The sequence below is a fragment of the Vombatus ursinus genome, unplaced genomic scaffold (assembly GCF_900497805.2).
Source record: "Vombatus ursinus unplaced genomic scaffold, bare-nosed wombat genome assembly UNPS02014935.1, whole genome shotgun sequence".
Taxonomy (NCBI): Eukaryota; Metazoa; Chordata; class Mammalia; order Diprotodontia; family Vombatidae; genus Vombatus; species Vombatus ursinus.
In genome coordinates this window covers 1,486,668-1,498,398 of record NW_020954713.1, presented here as the reverse complement: position 1 = coordinate 1,498,398, position 11,731 = coordinate 1,486,668, and the positions used below count along the sequence as shown (strand labels likewise).

At 46.5% G+C, this 11,731-nt stretch overlaps 1 protein-coding gene across 1 annotated transcript in view; it reads right to left on the bottom strand.

Moving 5' to 3' along the window:
- Positions 1-11,731, bottom strand: part of LOC114029622 (tyrosine-protein kinase ZAP-70) — a 40,027-nt gene that overhangs the window by 11,432 nt on the left and 16,864 nt on the right. The window contains exons 3-4 of the mRNA XM_027844169.1: positions 701-1,125; positions 309-469 (exon numbers count right to left, since the gene is read on the bottom strand). Coding sequence (XP_027699970.1) covers positions 309-469; positions 701-1,102 — 563 coding nt within the window. The 5' untranslated portion in view covers positions 1,103-1,125. The remainder of the gene's footprint in view (positions 1-308; positions 470-700; positions 1,126-11,731) is intronic.

Here is an 11,731-nt window from a genome sequence, read left to right as displayed (position 1 = left end):
TAGTAGGTGTTTAATAAATGCTTATTGACTGACTTAGCCATTGATACATCTCAGTTCCAACTTCCAAAGCATATGCCCAGTAGTGCCCAGGACACCAGGGTTCTTTCCACATTCAAGTCAGAAAGCCAACCAGGCTTTTTAATGTGGACTTTCACCACGTTGACAAAGCTCATGTGTGCACTCAAAAAGACTATGTCACATGAAGATGCTGTGTCACCTACGAGCAACCTTCATTCACAGACATGGAACCACACACACACACACACACACACATACACACTCACACTGCCACCCCCTGCCCCACTTACAAGAACTTGCCATCGTGCTGGGAGCCTGAGTAGAGTTTACGCTCAGCTTCCTCTCTGGATATGGAGCTGTGGTACCAAGGCATCCGCTCATGGGCTGTGGTGGCAATGAGCTTCTCTACCTGGGGGGCCTGGCTGATGATGGCCTGCTCAAGGGCATCACCCTGGGGAGGGATAGGGTCAGGGTACCCCCATGAGGAAGAATAACAGCCCTTATTCTCTAGGGCCTTAAGGTTCACAAAGGAAACCTGGCAGGTAGATAGCGCAAGGGAAACGGATAGAAAAACTGAAGTGCTGAAAGGTAACTTCTTCAGGGAACCCTACTGTCCCACTCTACCTGGCCCCTCCCGGGCAATCTTCTGAGGGACCCCGAGGACTCCCTGCCTGGGCCGCACCTCTAGTTTCCAGGTCTGGCGCACGTAGTCTCGAACCATGCTGTCCCGAAGACTGTCAAAGACACCTGGCTGGGGCTCCATACCACTCGGCCTGTTGCAAGGCTTGCGCAGAAGACAGGGGAGGCCATCGGCATCCTTGGAGTAGAACTCGCAGAGCTCAGCTGGGCCGCAATGAGGCTTGCCTCCAGCAATGGCGTAAGTACCATTCAGCTGACGCTCAATGGGGTAATGATGGAAGCGCAGGTCATACACCAGTGAGAGCACGTAGCCCCCCAGGCTACGGAGGCACTGGCGGAGCAGGAAAAGCCCATCCGCCATGCCTGCCAGCTTCAGGTGCTCCTCTGCCTCCGCCCTCGAGATGCTCCCGTAGAAGAAGGGCAGGTGGGCAGCTGCATCTGGCATCGTGGACTCCCTGAGAGCGCCACCTGGAGTGGGGGTAGTCCAAGCAAGCTTGATCAGCCTCTGGACCCATCATGGCCTCCCAGCCTTGCCCATCTCCCCAGGGGGCCAGCGCCCCTGGACTCCTTTTGTTCCCCTTTCCTTAGTTACTCCAATACCCTGCCCTGAGGCTGCCTGGCCTTCTCCAATCTCAGAATTTCAGAGCTGACAGAGAAGGATCTCAGAGGCCATAAAGTCCAACTCACACCTGACCACAATCCCCTCTCCAACATCTCAAAGTGCTCCTGCCCCAGAGAGAAAACTTCCTAGGAAAAAAGCCCGTGCTTGCCTCCCAAGGCAGTCATTGCACTTTTAGATTTAGGCTTTTTTTCTTATTCTTGGGAAAATTTTGTAAACTGAGCTGAAATCTGATTCCTTCCACCTTCTATCCATTGCTTCTGATTCTGCCTTAATCTAGGGCCAAACAGAGCCAGTCTTATTGCAACTCCACAGGGCAACACTTCAAATACTCGAAGAAAGCTATCACATCTTCCCCCTACAACTCCCTCAGGCTTCTTTTCTGAAGGCTAAACTTCCCCAGTTCCTTCAACTGATCCTTTTATGCAAAAAAATTAAAACTGTTCTCCTTAAAATACTGCTCCTAGACCTAAATGCAATTTTCCAAGAGTGGTAGGGACATATGCTATATACGCTGAGCTCCCTTTCACAGTTCACACTCATGTAATGTTTTGTAATCACCTTCACATCTTCCATAGAATTGTGGGGGAATGACCAGTAGAAAGGGGAGATTAGTTACCCCATTTTACAGAGGAAGAAACTGAGGCCCAAAGTAGAGAGGAACAGCCCAATGCCACACAATAAGTGGGTAGCAAAGAGAGGAATCAGCCCCAGGTATCCAGATCAGCCCCCAGGGTTGTCTCCACTGCACCTGGATTGTTTCCCTGAGGCCTTCATGGGGGCACACAGCCAGAGCTCAATAAAGGCCTTTTGAAGGATTTGACTGATGATGGTAGGAATGAAGAAAGAGAGGAGGGGGAAAAGATGAGAGAGGAATGAGAGAAAGGGCTTAAGGGGAGGAAGCTGGGGGAGGCAGGAAGGGGAAAGGATGCGGTGGGAGGAAGGGGAGGAGGGAGGCCGGAAGAGGAGGGAGGAGTTGGGGAGCAGAGAGCAGGGGAGGGGGCCCACAGCCTCGGCAGGACTGGTGGCCGGATACTGTGGCAGGAAATTGTCAGCAGGGCTTGTCAAGCCCCTTCCCCAGGAGGCGCCTGGGGCCTCCAATCCAGCCAGGCTGAAAGGACTGAAGTGGGGCTGGAACCCAGATGGAGAGAGAAGGAGGAGTGTCCTGAGGCCAGGGAAGGAAGGATGGGGAAGAGGAGAAGGGTGATGGGAAGGGAGAGAGGAATAGAAGAGATCAGAGGAGGAGGATGTTAGAAGGAGGTAGGGAGAGAGGAAGAGAAAGAGAGAACAAAGATAAAGGAAGAGGGAAAAGTGGAGAGAGAAGAGGAACAAAAGGAGGAAGCAGAAGGGAAGAAAAGAGAAAGAAGATGAATTGGAGGAAAAGGAGAGGTCAGAGAAGAAGGTGACAGAATGGAGATCAGAGTGGGAAGGGAAGAGTTGGAGGGACCAGGAGAGGTGGGGAGTCCTTAGTAAAAAGGAACTGAAGTCTCTGCAGCCTGAGGAAACCCAGCCTGGGCATGAAGGAGTTGGACAAAGGCAAGGGGATCTCTGAGCCTGACGCAGATGGCCTCTAGTGTTTGTGTTTGTCCCCATGGCCAGGAAAGAACTAACTAAATGATCCTTGAGGCCCTTTTCAGCTTTCCACCTTTGTTCTTAGGATCCCTTGAGGAGAAGCGGGTCAGAGAAGTCTGAGGAAAAATTCTAGTCTAGAGATCAGATTCAAACTCCTACTTCCTCTGTATTCAGTACCCCACATTGAAGACCCTGCCTTTCCCTTATCCTTCCTACTCTTCATCCCCACCACTCCAAATAGCCAGCCAGTCAGTCAGCATTTATGAAGCATTTCCTACGAGCCAGGTATTGTCTCCAATTTGCTTATTCCAAACTCTAGGCTTTGGCTCCTGCGATTTTCCACACTGGAAATGCCTAGCCCTCTTCACCCATCTGGGCCCATCCCATCGACCATCTCTCTAATCCAGCTCTCCACTCACCGTTTCCAGGCAGCCATTCCATTATGCTCCCACTCTTATCACTACCTACAACTAAGGCCTCCATGTGCAATCACCTACTGCCTGTACATGCTTAATCATGTACTGAGCCCCAAACTGGCAGATTGGAATTTGCTGGTAAACCTCAAAGCCTTCCCCATCCACTCTCCAAACCAGTTGGCACCACTATGTCTGCTCCCCTCATTACCCACCTCATTTCACTCACACCCCCCTCAATTATCCCCCACCTCCACCATCATCACCACAGCTTCAAGACGGTTAAAATAATAATAGGTCCAACCAGCCCTACAACTCACTTTCCTCATAACAACCCTGTAAGATAAGAAATGCAAGTATTATCTATTTTACAAAAAAGGAAACTGAAGCCAACAGACTACAAGCATTTTTAAGTGTTTACTGTATACCGAGCAACAAAGCTTACAATGTCTAACCATTTTGCTCTGGGTCAGTCACACAACTAGCAAGAATTGCAGCCAAAGTCTCCTGACTCCAAGTCCCCATTATGCCATGCTGCCCAGGTTGGGCACTTCTTGGTGCCAAGCTAACATCTCTATTCTATTCTTCCTAGTGGAAATAAAGAATTGGCAAATTCCTGAGTTAGGCTTCTGCTTACATTTCTATTTCCAAGGCTAACTATATGTTCGTATCTCATTGTCCTCAGAATAGGGAACCCTTAAGGGCAGGGCTGTGTTATAACAATAATACAACTGTGGGACTTAGCTTCAATGGATAGTGTATGGGACTTGGAGCCAGGAAGATCTGAATTCAAATCCTGCCTCAGTCCCTTACTGATCCTGGGCTAGTATGACTCTGGGCTAATTGCTTAAGCTATACCTGCCTCAGTTTCCTTATCTGTAAAAAGGGGGTGGAGGTAATAATAACAGCACCTACCTCCTAATGCTGTTATGAGGATAAAATGATATATCTGGAATGCACTTTGCAAACCTCAAAGCACTATATAAATGCTTACTATTATTATTAATTTAAGGTTTGCTCATTGTTTTCCACCTAGCCCTATGATCTAATGAAAGAATTTTGGTGAATGGAAGTTCAGGACTGTGATTTCTCTGGTGTAGGGGAACCCCCCAGTGTAGAATTCTCTGTACTAATGCTGATCGACAACTTGGCTTTCTATCCACCAAAGTAAGTGCTCAGTAAATAAATGTTTTCATTCATTCACCTCAGCCTGGACTCTGGATGACCTCGGGCAAATACCTTGTCCTCTCTGAACCTTGGTTTGCTCCTTTATAGGATGAAAGGGTAGGTTTGGATCAGATGCCCTTCTGGGGATCCATGAATGGGGATGGGGAAAAACATCACATCTTTATTTTAATATAATTGGTTTCCTTTAAAATCCCATAAATTGGGGCGGCTAGGTGGCACAGTGGATAGAGCACTGGCCCTGAAGTCAGGAGGACCTGAGTTCAAATCCGGCCTCAGACACTTGACACTTACTAGCTGTGTGACCCTGGGCAAGTCTCTTAACCTCATTGCCCAGCCAAAAATAAATAAATAAATAAAATCCCACACATTTTATTCACTTAAAAAGATTATTCTGAGGAGCCCCTAGCTTTTGCCAAACTGATCGTCTAAGGGATGTCCCTGGCACACAAAAGGGTGAGGAACCCCCTGTATTAGGTGCTCTCCAATCCAACTCTAAATTCTAAAAAGTTTCCTGGAGACCTGAGAGGTTTGGTGGCTTTGGCAGAGCCACACAGATTTAGCCCTAAATCCTTTTGACTCTTTATACCATATAACATTCCCTTTCTATAATATTCCCATTTTACAGATGAGGAAGCTGAGGCCCAAAGGAGTAAAGTGGCTTGCCCATCATCATCACCATCATCATCATCATCATTATCATCATCATCACCACCAGCAGCAGTAACATGCAGCACTTTTAAGATCTGTAAACATACGTACTTAATATATGTTTCCTCATTTGATCACCTGCCTAGTATAAGAGCTGAGATTTGAACCCAGTTGGCCTGCTTCCAAATGCATCCCTCTTTCTCCTCTACCTGGATGACTCCCTTTTTTCTCCATCCGTTCTACCTTGCCCCACTCCAGTCCCAGAGACCCTCGCTCTGCATATGCATGGCAACTCAAAAAAACATTAACTAATTGAATAACCACTTGCTTAGAGGAGTTCTCAACCTGGGGTCTATGAACTTTGAAAAAATATTTTCATAACTATATTTCAACATAATTGCTTTCCTTTATAATTCTGTGCATTTAATTTTGTGTATCTAAAAAGGCTGAGAAGGGATCCGCAGGCTTCACTAGACTGCCAAGGAGTCTAGGACACTAAGGTTAAAAACCCCAGGCTTAGTGGCCATGGAGGCTGGAGCTCTGGCCTTCCTGCTTCATTCCACACATTCCCCAACTCTGAGCACCAAAACTATTGGACAATGAGGACCAGAGACCAGGCAGCAGTAGCCTAGAAGGAGTGACTACCTTCAATACTTTTCTGAAAAGACGGGCTCTGGACTGGGGAGGAATGCAGTAAACTAGGAACATTGCTAAGTTGGGAGTAAGAGCACCTAGATTCCAATCCCACCTTGGTAACTGTGTAACCTCGGACAAGTCACTTTGCCCCTCTAGGCCTCAGGCTCTTCTTCTGTAAAAAGAGGGGGTTGGGCTGTTTTTGTGGTTTTTCATCCTTCATTTAGGAAGAGGACCAATGACATTACAGGGTAATGTCTTGACTAGCACGAAATGGATTTAAGTGAGGCAGTTACGAAAAGTCATCAGTCTCATTCTCTCTTCCACAGTCATTGAGGTCCATGGCAAGACAAAAATCAAGACAACTGGTGATGACCTGGAATACTCCGGATGACCTTGGCATCTTCCATGTCTGACCAAGCTCTGAGGCTCCACAGCACCTGCTTCAGCTGCCTTGTGGCCTTTGGAACAAATTGCCTCATCCACCCATTCCCCTAGGGGAAGTCCTCATATGCTTGAGGTAGACATCCCCCTAAAGTGGGTTTGAGGCCTGTCAGTTACCCTCAGCCTGGTTGAGCCTGGCTGCCAGGACGGTTTTACCAAGGTGTGGCCGCTGCATATGCTACAGCTTCTTGGAGTCACGGGCCAGATAACCTCAGATGCCCCTTCAAGATCTACATCTAATACTTATGACTAGCTGGGTTTGGGAGTTCAAGCCCAGGCACCAGCCCTGAGCATGTAACCTATTGGGCAATACCATCCTCATCTTCCTCACTACCACCTCCAAACCTGAGGAATTCCTTTGTTCGGGGATTCAGTATCACAGTGAAGTAGACAAGAGTGAGCCATGTGGAGTTGGGGGGTGGGGAGGCAGGCTCACTAAGAGAAAGGAAGGAATGAGCCCAGGAGAGGATTGTGGGAATGTTGTCCGTGACTGGGAAATTAACACATGTTTAAACTAAATTGGCTCAAGAGACAAGAAGTAGGCAAGGAATGATGGATTTTGCTCAGGCAGGGAGAGGAAGGAATAGAAGACCTTGCCTATCCTTAGGAGCCTGAACAGAGCCACCAAACCAAGGAAAACTAGGAATACAAATCTTAATCCAGCATCTGACCTCTACATTTGTAGTTGATTTACCTGATCATAGATTTAGAGCTATAAGGACCTTGGAAATAATCAGAATCCAATCTTTTTTTTTCTTTTTTTTTTCTTTTTTTTTTTACAGATGAGAAAATTGAGACACTAAGAAGTTAAGTGGTTTGCTGTGTCATATAGCTAGAAAGTGTGTAAGATGGAATTTGAACTCTACCTTGTTGTCAGGAGTCCTTTGCCTTCCCCACTATACCACATTGCCACTCATACTTATGTAACCTGGGCTTCTCTGGACATGCCCAGTTCTAACATGGACATGGCCTTAAGGCGCCTTTGAGCATGCCAGTTTGCCTAACATGGAGCCTGAGGCTAACCCCATAAATAGGCTGTCCTCAAACATACTATATATTAAAGTGCTCTGGGTAAGATGAGGCTGGTAAGTAGAGAGCCTGGGACCTCTAGACCCTTGGCCTAAGAAGGAAATCTAAGCCCTCAATGGATCACAAATCAAGAAGACAGTCTGGGACTCATTCCCTTGATCATTCCAGATTATTTATGACTAACAGAGCCTCCCTCCATTGGCCAGTCTCCATTGGGGTCTTTTTCTCCCATGCCCACTAAGTCTAGACCTCAGTGTATCTCTAGGGATCCCTGCATTAGCCTGGCAAGATCCTCTCCATTGGCCAGGGCTGGGTTTTGCCTCAAAACCAACAAGTATGTATCCTTCTCTTTCTTTCGAATCCTCCACAGTGCTGTGGAAAGAGTGCCCATTTATTCCTTGTATGTGGTCTTCTTTGGGACTCAGTTTCCTCATATATAAAAAGAGGAGGTTGGAATAAATTGCCTCAACGGTCCCTTCCGGCTCTAAATCTTCTGTTACGTAATCAGTTACCCAAGTCTTTCTACTTCAGCCTCCTGACCATCCCTTTTGTTTGTCCCCTTCTCTCCATTTATATAGCCACCACCCTAGCTCAGGGCCTCATCACTCTCACCTAGGTTATTTTAATTAGGATTGGTTTCTCTGCTTCCAGCATCTCCTGGTCACTTTGTCCTCATAACTACTAAACGGATATTACTAAAACACAGATTTGATCTCATTACTTCCTGCCTTAAAAATTATCCATAGCTCCCTGTTTATTGCCTCTAGGGTAAAATTCAAAATCTTTGGTTTATCATTTAAAACTTTCATAAAACTATGCCCCCTTCCCAAGTTACTTAACTGGTGTATGTTTTGTCACAGCAATACCATTTCTTGCCTTTACCCCAAGGAGGTCAAAGTAAGAAGAAAAAGACCCCATAGGTACAAAAATATTTAGAGCAGCTCTTTTTGTGGAGGCAAAGAACTGGAAACTAAGGGAGTGCCCAACACCTGGGGAATGGCTGAACAAGTTGCAATTAACGGACGTGACATTACACTATCAGAAATGACAAAATGGACAGTTTCCAAGGGAACTGAGAGGCCTTCTAGGAACCAAAGCAGAGGGAAGTGAGTAGAAGTAGGAGAATAATATAGCATTCTAAAGAAAAACAACTTTGAAAGACTTGTGCACTCTAGGCAATGCTGTGATAAAACCAGATTTCTAGAGGAGGGAGGATAAAGCACATGAAGCACCAGAAAGGTGGTGAAATTAAGCATTCAGAGAGAGGTGTAGGTTTGGACATGACCAATGGGAAAACTTGTTTTTCTGGACTACCTATGTTTGTTGGAAGGGTCTTCATTTTTTTTTTTTTATATTTTGGGGGGATGAAGGAGGTGGAATGTAGAAGGGAGAGATAATAAATGTCTATAAAATGTTTTAAGGAATCCACAATCTGGCTCCCATCTACCTTTCCAGTATAATTTCATAGACTGCCCTTTGTAGACTCTCTGTCCCAGTCAAACTGGCCTACTAGGGGTCCTTCCTCACCTTAATCCATATCATGCCTTGCTCAGTCCCTTTGCCAAGGGGATTCCTCAGGTCTAGAATGTCCTCCTCCTCCCTCCTCTCCTCTGCCTCTAACAATCTCCAGCCTCCTTCACAGAAAATGAAGGTGCTGGGCTCAGTGGTCTCTGAAGCTCGTTCCAGCTCTAAAAATCAATAGTTCTATGAATCTTGCACACTCAAATGCCACCTTCCATATAGGGCCTTTCCTGACTACCACCACACCTACTCGCTGAAATTACTTTGTATTCCCCTGGGTTTACTTTGTATTCATCTAACTTTGTACATGTTGCATCCCTTCAGTAGAATGTAAGCTCCCTGAAAGTAAGGATCGTCCTAGGTTTTTTGGTTTGTATTTCTGGATTAGTACCCTGTAGTTCTAACTTACTTTTCCAGTTTATTATACAATAATACTTTATCTTCTACATCTATAATCATATACGTCATATGTATGATATGTCTATCTGTCTTGTATGTACATAGCTGTTCATATGTTCTCCCCCCAATTAGAATGTAAACTCCTTAAGGGCAGGCACTATGCTTTTGCCATTTTTTTTTTGTATCCCCAGCTCTTAGCACAGTGCCTGGCACACAGAAGCATAGTGCTTTTTAAGAATTTGTTGAATTAAACTGAGTTAGACTGAAAAGTCCGGATCTCATCCCTTCCCTTGCCCGGGGACCAGTCCTGCCTACCTCTGATTACCATGATGCTCCCCTAGTACTCAGGAACTATGGTCTTCTCATCTGAGCAGGTCATGGATTCAGAGAGGGAAGGGACCTTTGAGATTAGCTGCTACAGAGTTCCTGGTTTTAGACAGAATGAGTCACATTTATACAGTACTTTAAGCAAAGTACTTTCCTCCTCAAAACCCTGGGGAGGTAGGCAATATAAGTATTATTGTTATTATTAACTTACAAATGCCAAAACCGAGTTCCAGAGTAATGAAGTGACTAGCACCAAGGTCACAGAGGGATTCTACCCCAGGTCTTTTGGCTTTTGATCCAAGGCACTTTCCATTACAAAGTGCTGCCTCTAAAAATGAGAGAGGACCCATTCTTAACACTCTTCATTGTGGCAGTGTAGAGGCAGTCTGGTTTAGTGAAAAGAACCCCAGGCCTGGTAATCAGGAAGCCTAGGTTCTAGATCAGGCTCTGTCACTGTTTTGCTGTCTGACCTTAGGCAAGTCACTGCCCTTCTCTGAACCTTAGTTGTCCCATCTGTAAAATGAAGGGGTTGAACAAGGTGTTCTCTTAGGCCCTTCCTCACTCTGACATTCAGTGCTCTAAAGGCCCTCCCAGCTCTGACATTCCATGTTCTAAAGTCCTCTTCCAGGTCTGCCATTCCATATTCTGAGGTCCCCTCCCAGCTCTGACACTTCATGTTCCATGTTCTAACAGCCCTCTCGGCTCTGACACTCTATGTTCTACCTTGTAAGTTCCTTTCCACTGCTAACATTCTATATTCTAAGTTCTGCCCCAGCTCTGACATACTATGTATTCTATAGGGGTCTGTGACAAACGGCCAGACTTATTCTTGTCCTCTGTTTCTGGCAGCTTCCCCGGAGGTGTGGGTGGGAGGGTCCCAGGGGAGAGGCCAGCTGAGCTGCTGAACTCTGGAGGCAGGAATGCACAAGGGGAATTCCAACAATGCCCTGCTTACTTACAAGACAGCAGCAGCACTCAGAGGACCCATGTTTCGGTCTCCCAGTCTGACCTTGAAACAGAGCTGAAACAAAGCTCTTTGCAGCCTGAGGGTCTGTGGAGCTTTCTCCCAAAAGGTTGAGACCTTTCGTTTTGGGGGAGGAGGAGAGGCGGGGGTGAGCATGTCCCCGAGATGCAGTAAGTGGAGAACTAAGGTCCTGGGAATGATTTGTCCAAGGCCCTCTGGACATCATGTCCATGTACAAGAGGAGCCATGATGCCAGTTGTCAGGGCAGGATAGGCGGTCACAGGAATCGGGGTTGAGAGGGACATGATCCCTGAGACAGGCAGTTAGCCCAGTGCTAGCTTCCTTCATCTGCCTTTGCCTGCTGGGAAATGGTTCCAGAGTGAGCTGGGCCTACAGGCCTGCAGCGAATGTTTAACCAGAAACAGCTGGCTGGACTGAGTGGGGGTTGGGGTGGGCTGGAAGCAGGCAAAGCTCTTCACAGGCAGTCCCTGAGAGCGGTTTAGAGTGCAAAAAACGACTTTGCTGCAGTGTTAGACTACGGTCTAATTTATGTCCAATATAAGTTACAAGTACACTGCTGAATTACAGAGCTCAATGTGGCCCTGACATTGGCTCCTCCTTTCCATCCTGCATCACCTCCAGGTCAGTTGGGCTCCATCAAAAAAGTGGGCCAGGGTGGAGACTGAGGACAGGGTTCGGGGAGACAGAATCCTTTCCCTCTCCTCTTGCTGATGCTGGCAGAAAAGGACTCATATGGTGGCAAAACTGGGTAGAGTTTCCATTTGGAGGTTGCTTTGGGCTAAGTATATACACACACAAACACACACATCTCATACCCGCAGGGTTGTTTTTTGCTGATCTGTGGTCAGGGAGGAGGGAGGTGATACTGACCATGAGTAGACAGGAAGGATGCTTGTATGTGAGCTATTATTGTGAAATATTATTCTTGACTGTATTTCTCTTAATTGACTGTTCAAAACTTTCAACTGTTAAGGGGAAAATGAAGGATTTTGTAGTGTTTAGGTTTTGCTTCAGTACCAGCTCTTCAGGCTAAGGCATGAGACTGCCTTTGAGAGCTCTCTTGGCCTCAGTTTTCCCATATATAAATTGAGAAGGTTGAGCTACATGATTCTATGATGTCTTGATGATTTAGAAATAGCAAAGATTTGCAAGATCTAGGCCAACCCATAATTTTACAGATAGGAAACTGAGGGCAACTCCTCTGTTTGTACCCTTGATCCCATTCCTAAATCCAACCCCTAAATTGCACCCCTCTCTCCAATCTTCAGTCATTCCCTGTCTGCTGGCTCCTTTTCA